Source organism: Cottoperca gobio, chromosome 10 (assembly GCF_900634415.1).
Source record: "Cottoperca gobio chromosome 10, fCotGob3.1, whole genome shotgun sequence".
NCBI lineage: Eukaryota > Metazoa > Chordata > Actinopteri > Perciformes > Bovichtidae > Cottoperca > Cottoperca gobio.
In genome coordinates, this window is record NC_041364.1 from 14,631,151 (window position 1) to 14,641,370 (window position 10,220).

Consider the following 10,220-nt stretch of genomic DNA (forward strand, 5'->3'; position numbering starts at 1 on the left):
TTTCTGTGAACTAAAGTAATGTACTAAAGTAATGTATATATAAAGTGTGTTCAACATTCCAAGTAACATTTGTATTACTATAGGCCTACACTGTAGTCCGACGCCACAAGGTGCATAGATTTCCACTGAACAACTAGGACACTCCCCACACCATGACAGAACAGTGGAAGATATTTATCGCCCACAAACTGATGACCTCATTGTTTGTTTGGCAGTACAGTGGTTAGTGCTCTTGCTTTGCAACACAAAGATTGAAGGTTCGAGCCTGCTGACTGCAAAAGAAGTTGGCAGTTGTTGTCCAACTCAATTTTTCACTCATACGTTGAAAACTTTCAGCTCTGTCGGCTTGTACAATTCAGAGACTGAGTTACATCGGCCCGAGGAGTACAAGATGCCGCTGCGGGACAATGAGAACGATGAGCTGTTCCAGCAGGAAGATATCAGCATCGGGACAGGGCACAAGTGGACGGCTAGAGGGGCGCAAGAGCAGCTTCAGCATGCTGACTTCGTCGGGACGGTGAACCATGTCAAGCTGGAAGGACGCGGAAGCGAACCCCATAAACTGGAAGGACGCGAAAGCGGTCCATACCAAGGGACACGTACAAAACACTGTCACAAGTTAAAGATATGAAGCAAAAATCTATTCATCCCTGAAACGAATGTGAACATTCATGATATTAACAGTAAACACAAACATACATACATGCGACCAATGACTGGAAATCCAACCGAGCAGACCATTAAGAAATTGAACAAGAAATATACCAAACCTCTCTACACCAAACCTCCCTACAGTCAAATCCACGGTCTGGACCCAGCAACAGACTGAGCTGAGGAAGAGAAGGTAACAAGACATGAATATTGGAGGAAATCAAGGCTTAGAGGATGTTGGACATTCAAAGATCACAAACTGTTGTGACAATTTCTCAAAGAATTTAGAATTTATAGATGGGATGAAAATGATTCAGTTGTTCGAAGAGAGCTGGAAACAAAGAACAAACTGTCGTGACAAAACAGAAATGTATAATGGCATAATGCAGGAATGGAAGGAAGGAATACTGGTTTCATCTAAAGAAGAGGAAGCTGGTGATAATGCTGTGCATTTGGATACAGTATGTCAAGCAATTAAAGAATGTCTAAATACAAAAGAACTTGAAGGAGACAAACAATATGCATTTGCCATTGTCCTCATGAAAGACAACAGATTTGTGCAGTTGTGGATGTTCCTTTTTAAAAAATAAATAAATGTATAACCTTTTTGTGAACAAGTCGCATATAATAATGGTATATAGTGAAGAGAATCCAAACTCAGAGTTCCTCTTACTGATGATGAAGAGCTTTCAATCCCATCTTGGTCTTCAATGAATAGAGCAGACTGGTTATTTTAGAATAACTATTTAATCTTCCCACTAAACCACCTAACTGTTAACAAGCAAAACATTTTTTTTTAAAGTTATTTTCCATTTATAAAAAGAATTTGTAAATGGAACAGAATGGATTGATGCTGTACTCCTGTACATGATGTGTTCTGAATGTGTTTTCCTCATTTCTTTCTGTCTCTTCCTAAAACTTGCTTAAATCAGAGAATGTAGTGCCCGAGGCCACAGAGGGAAGGGATTTTCTAGCTCTTCTCTTTCAGACTGAAATAATTAGTTAATTAATATATCTGTTGATCAACTGAAAATGAATCCCCAACAATTTGGACCATTAATTGTTTATGTCGTAACTTTCAGCTTCTCAAATTTTAGGATTTGTGGATTTTTACAGTTTTATATCTTTTGTAAACTGAATTTTGGATCGGACAAAGCAAGCAGTTTGTCACCATATCTTTTCAAATCCCTTTTAATCATCTCATGACCCTTCCAGACCACTACTGCAGATGGTTTAAGTTTAGTGTAGGGACGTCCAATCCTAGGGAAAGAGGCATGACTGTTTTGTTTTTCCACATGCTGCAGCACCAGAGTCCCTTTGGCAGCAGACGGTGACCAAAGCACTCTGCAAAGCACTTTTGGTGTGAGTGCACTAAAAAGGATGTACCTCTGTTGACCCTGTCTGAATTGTTATTAACCAATACATTTCCTTACCCAGATACTAATGGTGGCTGGGCAGAAGAGACCAGGGCTGGTCGATGTGGAGAAAATCAAATGTCACAATACTTTTGACCAAATACCTCTATCAATATCGGGGCTATATTGGTGCTTTCACAAAATATTTACACAATGAGATTTTCGATATAATGATTAAGTAGATAAAGGCCACTAATGGAACAGTCTGGGAAGTTCAGGAAATTAAATCACTTTACTGTAATGCAGCCTTTAAAGCAAGGAAAGACAACACATAAGCCATATAACGATATCCAAAAGACGATATCTAGTGTCTTATCACGATATCGATATATTTCCCAGCCCTAAAGAGATTCCTTGTTAATATAAAATGCAGCCTACATCCAATGTTAAAACTGGTGGAAACGATACCTGTATTTTGAAGCTTTGACCACTAGGTGGTGTGAGAGGCTGTGACTGAAGTGATGTGCTGGTCTGCAAATACACACTTTTGAACAGTTGCTTCACTCTTGTAAATTTGATGGAGGAGGAGTTTCATCCATTTGAATGTTTATAGAATTAAATCCTTTTGGTTCAGAGGTGATGAAATGCACACATCTGACGGGCTAATAATATCTGCTGACGGAGTTCAAATTGACCCCATATTGGCTCAATTTCTCTGGTCTCTCGGCTGCTTTTTAAATTAAATTTTTTTTTTTTATATAAACCTGCTTTAAGTCTGAACATCTCTCTCTGTGAGTGACCAACATTTTTTGTCCGATCCTGCAGCCCGCTCTTTGGCAGCCGCGTCCCTTGCTGACGATGCGTCATCCCAACACAGCTCTGACCAATCGGACACGAGGACTGAACACTCTGATGAGGATGTGGGAGAAAAAGTCCCCAAACGCGCTCCCAGTGTCAAGACAACCAAGAAACCTGCTGCTAAGACGGAGGTAAGGCCAATAAAGCGCACCAATAAAACAAAAAAGCACTTGATCCTAAAATTCCCATATTGCAATTTGATAGCATCTTTCAGTAGACCTCCCCTGCTCGTCAAATGTCCTTATCTTTTAAACTTTATGCCCTCAGTGTGTACTGCAGGTTTTTCTGACAAATATTTGTGATCTCAAGTGGAAAGGTATGGTCACATTACACTTGTGTACAACAAGTAGTCTCTCCATTTCCCATTCACTTCAATGGATCCAGAATGACCGACAAATTCAAGCACGAGTTCCCTGTTTAGGTTTCGATCAATAGTCGGCTCCGACAAATTTCTAGGTCAAAGTTCAACTTTGAGCGAGTGGATTTGTTTAGTCGGCCAATGGAAACACTGCTGCACTGTGTTTGGAAATGTAGAATTTATTATTCATACAGTTAACAGTTTGTGATCCCTCTGCTCAATATTTATGTTTTACCTCCATCTGAAATGTGACATCACGTCCTTTTTTGGGGGCGCTGAGTGTGGGGAAATTTAATTGAAAAGAAATGTAAAATGACCCGTCCTTCACCTGACAACTCCTCCAGAGCCATAGAAGAAATGATCCAACTCTCCATGAAGAGTAAACTGACCTTTTTGTGTGTTATCATGAAACTCGATGTATCGCTCAACTTTAGTCGAACCTTTGGACCTCCTCTCCATTTTTATAATTCATTGTTGTATTGTTCCTTCTTTACTTTAGTCGTTTACGCAACTGTGTAAATTACACCTGTTCTTCCTCCCTCTCTCTCTCTGCAAGACTCAAACCAAGACGGTGAAGAAGCCGGCCAAGAAAAAGACCACAACTAACAATGCAGAGACGCCGCCATGAGGCCTGCTGTCCACACCCACAGGCCTACACTCGCTCCACCCACAGGCTGCAGGCCCTTCTTCCTTTTGTCTGCTCTCCACACAAACACCTATTCACTGTGGCAACAGCTCTTTTACATTTACCGGGTTGCTGCATATTTGTTCTCACGCTTTTGCTTACTGTGAGCTCATCCCAGATTCAACAGTCGTTTTTTAGACATGTTTTTAATCTGATGGTTAGTGACGCTTCAAGAAATGCTCCCTTTTTTATTTTAACCCCGACATATATGTAGGTCCCTATAGTACGTGAGAACATTAGCTCACCATGTTGCAGTTTTCCACATTCTTCACTCCTCGTTCTCTATATTTGGTTGCCTTTTGTGTCCTTTGGGCTACTCCTGCATGATTTTCAATTAAAAACAATCTGACCCACCCCGGTGCGTTCAGGCTACAAGTCTGGGTACTCCTCTGGACCTGACCATGATGGTAGAAATCCTCAGATGTTGTCTCTGGAGTACAAACATCACCAAGACGGTTGAAATCAACTGTAAAGCATTGATGGATCGTTGTAAACGTCTTCATTACGGTTTCAGACCTAATAGTTCCCACTTATGACGACAGCTCAGCTCACCACCATGTCTTTGCTCATGCAACTGTCTAGCTTTACAGTATGACTTGTGATCAGACCTCTTTTTGTTTCTATATTGTCTTATTCATTTTGACCTGTTTGACTGCATCTTGGGCCTCACAGCTTGTGGAAGAGTTTAGCTTCCCCACATTAAGTCTCTATACCTCTTACTGAGTCTGGCTCTGCTAAGTTCAGGTCTCACTTACAGCAACTTTCTTCCTCACTGCTTTAATGTGACTTTCATGTCATGTACAGTACTGGTGATGGAGTGGTTTGTTTAGTGTTGGCTGATTATCCTTCATATAGACTCCACTCATATTTATTACACTTCTGTTTTATCCAGTTATTTTGGTGATATCAATAATAGGTATAATCAGTTGTGCATAGCCAGGCCTCTTAAGGTAATGCTGTACCTCCCCAGTCAATACAGTAGTCATAGAAGAGTTGTGAGGCAACATATCTGCTTTCACCACAGTAGTGATGTCTGTATATTGTTTGTGTTCAACATTAGAAAGTCGGGGAGTAGCGCTGCACTTTCTCACTCCTCTCACCCAGCGGTGTGGTGACACTCTGCCTCTCTGTAATAGTTATACATCTCAGAATCCAGGATAAAGCAAAGCAATATGGAAATATTTAAACCAAAATCAACAGCAGGAGACTGAGGAATTATTTTCTCATCCCCGTGCTGTTGTTGCAGATGTGGAGGAAGTGTCAGACCAGGCTCCGGGTGTTTCTAAACACGCTGGATTTTTGTTCTGGGATGGGCTCTTCTGGTTGCCAGCCAATGCATTGGCCATTGTTTCTGCTGAGATTTAAAAGCATGAGACTATTTCTGCACTCAATACTGCTGTCTACGATGTGACACTAGTTTGAACCAGTAGGGGGAGACGAACCCCACCTCAACTGTTGGCAGAGTTACTAAACAATATGTAAACACGATGTAAATAGTAATCTTGACTGTATATACAGTATGAGCTTGCTTGCCTTATTCATTCTCTGGGCTTCAACACATTTAATTTTTTTAATCATTTGTGTGCTTTTTAAACTTCTTAAAGTCCTTAATGTTCTGAAACTGGAAGAAGCTCGGACTCCAGTGTGGACTTCTGCTGTTAGAAGTCTTGATTTTTGTATTTTGTTTATGAGTTTTGTATTTGTAACATTTTTTATTTTTCTGTCTTGTCTCATTAATTTGAACTCTCCTCCATCACAAAGTAAGGAATCTCCAGACTGAGTATAAACTGATACAACGTACATTCACGTTCTGCTATGTACTCTACTCAAACTGGTTCATAAGTATTTTAGGGCCAAAAGCTGAAAACAGAATTTTGTTTTCAGTCTTAATTTAATGTTTACATAGAATAGAAACACTGAATAGAAGACGGCACACAATGAAAATACTTTTTTTCTCTTCTCAAGATACAACCCTGCATTTTTTTTAAATCTTGTTTTTATGCCATTTGTGGATATTTATTGTTGTTTCTTCTGTTTGAAATCAGTATTGTATACAGAAATGTTAATTTGTATATGGTTTGTGCCAATTCTTAAAGCTCCATGTCAAACAGGATTACAGTGTGTGTGCTGTAAGGTCATGTATCAGTAATAAAACTACTAATAAAGGAAATCAAATCTGAGTGTTACTGACTGTTGTACAGTTGAAACAAATCTAATTGTGGTTAGATGAAGGAGGAACATCCATCTTGCTTATTCAGTTATTTAAAAAAGAAATACAAACATTGCACAAAAATAACTTTTGTTAAGGCCCTGTCACACACACTTCCGTATGGCAGAAATGTATGCTGGCGTATATGAAAATTTGTCAGAGTCCAAATACGTCCAACCTTTCATCTGATCGGTTCGGAAAAGTGAACGTATAAAGATACGCATGTCTAACGTATTGATTGAGTATCACTTACTTATACAAAACGTATCAGACGAATACCCAACAAATGCATAACGTATACAAAAATATAGCGTATACAAAATATCGGCAACATGCTGGTTTACGTTGATATAAGATAAGATATAAGTAGTATTCGTTAAGAGCAGGCGGTGTTACGCTGGGGTGCGTTGTTGAACGCTGATGTTTTGAGCATGTTCAAAATTACTGGACGTACCTGACGTGTGCTTCATAAGACATGCAGACGTTACGTGACGTTAGACATACGTGAATACGGAATACGTACTTGAATACTTACCTACGTAAATACGTTAGATATAGGCAACGTCGGCTGACGGTGAATCCTACAGCCAATGTATTGATAACGAGTGGATACCCTATGTTAACATTATGCCTGACGACGGAGTAACTTATTAAACGTGTTTCTACAGTACAGCTAGCGTTCAGCATGTTAGCCGTTCTCCAGCATGACGTGAACCAGATGGCACTTTTCCAGCTCTGTTGGCCAGACGCTCTGATACGTTTTAAATAAGTAAGTGATACGCTATCAATGTTTCACATGTGTATAATAATTTGTTATGTATACGTTATGTGTACGTCAGCTACAACACCGCTGTGGAAAAGTTGGACGTATTTGGACTTGAAATCTTGAGCTACTTTTCATATACGGCGGCATGTTTCTGTCATACAGAACTGTGTGACAGGGCTGTGTGTCTGCCGTGTTCGGCGTGTCGTCTGCGTCCTTCAAACGATCACAATTTACCCTTAATTTATATCAACGTATTGCCGATATTTCGTATGGGCCGGCATACTTTTCTGTCATATGGATATGTGTGACAGGGCCTTAAGGTAGTGCAGTGTTTTTATTTTGCTCTCTGCTTTTAGTGTAGTTGGCTATTATTTTGCTGTGGTTACAGGTTGTCTTACCAAAAAGAAAACCCATCTAACCCTATGTAACTAGCAAAAATACTGAGGGTGTCGCTCACCTCTCAAGTAGTTTATTAAACACAAATTCAACACTTGTTTAAAGGCGTAACCTACTTCCTCTTACCTGGGTCTTCTCCCAATAACAGAGAAAACTTAAGAATACTTTTTAATTAATTACAGAAATGAATGAATTAATTTACTCAAAGGTAGAGAGATGGTAGCGAAGAGACATCACAGAGAGAACAAACAAGGACATGCACTAGCATGACAAATGTGTAATTCAGAGTTTGTCATTTGCGGTCTCTTTCCATGTGACAGCTGAGAAATGACTGATTGCTTTGACATTTTTCTGACCTGTTTTACATTTTCATATACCATAAACTATAATCTAACAAGTATAGTTATAACAAACGTTTTTGTCTTTTAAAAAACTGCATTCTTTGATGGTTTAATCACAGGCAGATACATTTTGGTGATGTGGGAACAAAGCAAACACAGCTTCTTTTTTTTTTAAAGGTTTTATTGCCATCAGACAAACTTTAAGCTCTAATTACAATTGGTACCCAAAGTTAATATTATCAAATTTAAAAAAATCCTTCTTCTCAAAACTAGACCAATACTAATTCAACACAATTATTGCCATTTAGTATTGTATACAATATATATAATACATTTTGTATTAGATAATAAATTCTAATCAAAATGAAGTATAATGAATTCAATATATTCTCAGTCCTTGGGAGGCGGCATATGAGAAAACTTTAAAAAGTCGCTGTTCCAAAATCTTGACTTAAAGCCTCTGACAAAACAATTGACCGCTGCAGTTTGGGAATCTGCGCATATTTTGTCCCTTATAAGTTGCATTGAAGAGTTGTTGACCATTTCATTCCAGTTCTTTGTCAAAATCTCATAAATTTGGCTCTTTAGAGGAAATGTGAATGAAGTGATTAGTTTCTTTCCACGGTCCAAATGTTCTTCTTTCAGACCAGATGTTTCTGCCAATGTCACAAGAGCACTCTCAGCAGATTTAATTGTCTCCAGTAGTAAGCTTTTCTTTTCTTTTATATAATTGGGATCATTAAGTATATCTCTGATACCACTACTTTTATTTATTGTTCTAAATGTATTCATTTCCACTTTGAAGGGAATGTTCTTGCATCTTTCAATATATGGATCATAATCCTGTGTGATGTCAGAAGACAAGAGAGCCTTATAATATTTTGGTCCACCTAGTCCCCAAGGCACTGTGAATACTACTTCAGTCTCTATTCCATATTCACAGTACCATTGATAGGCTTTATCTAAAAGTAAAAACATACAACATTCTGCATGTTTTCCTCTTTTCAGACATGGACTGTTATAGGTATATATTATTAGTGTCTTCAACATTTTCTTCCCTTCTTTCTTAAAGAATGCATCAATGTCTTTGACTAGAATTTCCTTGGTGTGTATTTTACTTGGATACTTTACTTTAACCGCAGGAAAGGACTTGTGTTCACCTCTTTTCTCTAAAACAACAGCAAATGCATACTGGGCTTTTTCTTTCTCATCATAACATTCAGATGACCTTAAGATAAACTGCGTGAATGTATTTGCCTGAACTATATCAATAATGGTTTCCCTTTTTAGATTTAAATTTTTTTGGTCCCGAATAATTTGTTGTTCAATCATATTTTTGAACTGCTGAATATCTTCGGGTAACATCCGAAGCTTTTTTAAATTCTTCCTCCGGCCACTGGGACGATCTTTCTGATGCTGGTCTTCTTCCCTGGATAATAAAAAAGGTTGAATTGAATTCACAGAACAAAATCATATGCTAAGTATTAAGTTATTTCCATGTGCAGCTGCAAATGTACTTAATGGTGGTGTGTTGGAGTCACCAAAACATTCAACGTGAATATGGAAGATGGCTGTTAGATACAGGCCCACTATTAGGTACTTTATGTGTACAGTATGTTGAATCTGTTTAATACTTATGTTATATCTGTCCCTTCACTGTCCCTCCACTAACGCTGGTGTAAATACAGAAATGGGGGACATGGGACAAGGTTTTGACAAAGTTCATTGTCATAACTTGAATGCAGACTTATTAAAGTCAGTTGAAGGAAAACATTTTTGGACTAATTTGAACCACCAAAATCTGTCTTTTCACATTTACTTGACCCTGTATCATGGGACTGGTTGACATAACTAGATTGAGTAAATAGAGCATTTCATCTCTTAGAGTGTACAGTACCTTTCGTCTCTGTCTTGTTGTCTGCTTCTGTCCGGCTTAGTGAGAAAAAAAGGTACATTTACATATATATGTACATATACATATATAAATGTGTATATATATATATATATATATATATATATTTATATTATATATATATATATATATATATATATATATATATATATATATTTATATTTATATATATATATATTTATATTGTGAAATTACTTAATTATTAATGTCATATTCCAGCAACTCTAATCAATTGTCAGTGTTGTCTATCATTTAACCCTTTACATTTTTTTATTTTGCCTATATATCCTACTTTTATATATATATCGGTATAGGTATAAGAGAAGAGTAACCACTTACCTGCATGGTCAGAGGGTTCAGAGCCTGGAGAGACAAATTAAATCAGATAAACGATTAAAATATATTTTTTACAAGTAAAGTTTCTATTGCTTTTTACGTTGTATTGCTTCAAAGTTAATAATATGCTCATCCTAACAGAATTACATAGACCAGTTTTATACATTCACGCAAAGGCTACGTACAAAACACTAAATGCACAAATACATTTAGAAAAACAGGTCGAAAATGTGTCCAAAATTGTTGTAACTTACCAGACTTGGGATGGAATGCCTGTCAAACAGGGGTTGACAAACCTTGTTCTCGTCATAAAAGACCATTACGTAGGTAATGTAGTTAAATCTTACTGGTCG

General features: G+C 37.8%; 1 protein-coding gene and 1 long non-coding RNA gene across 2 annotated transcripts; one reads left to right on the forward strand and one right to left on the reverse strand.

Moving 5' to 3' along the window:
* The first annotated feature begins 2,800 nt into the window (after positions 1-2,800).
* LOC115014900 (uncharacterized) lies at positions 2,801-6,087 on the forward strand. Its single transcript, XR_003832954.1, has 2 exons — positions 2,801-2,995; positions 3,779-6,087. It is a non-coding gene; the product is annotated as an uncharacterized LOC115014900 (long non-coding RNA).
* Positions 6,088-8,009: 1,922 nt separating this feature from the next.
* On the reverse strand, positions 8,010-10,220 carry LOC115015078 (uncharacterized). Its single transcript, XM_029442240.1, has 4 exons — positions 10,122-10,220; positions 9,871-9,894; positions 9,517-9,551; positions 8,010-9,048 (listed from the first exon to the last, which is right to left on the reverse strand). The coding sequence occupies exons 1-4, from the start codon at positions 10,185-10,187 to the stop codon at positions 8,010-8,012; spliced, it is 1,164 nt and encodes a 387-aa protein (XP_029298100.1). The 5' UTR covers positions 10,188-10,220.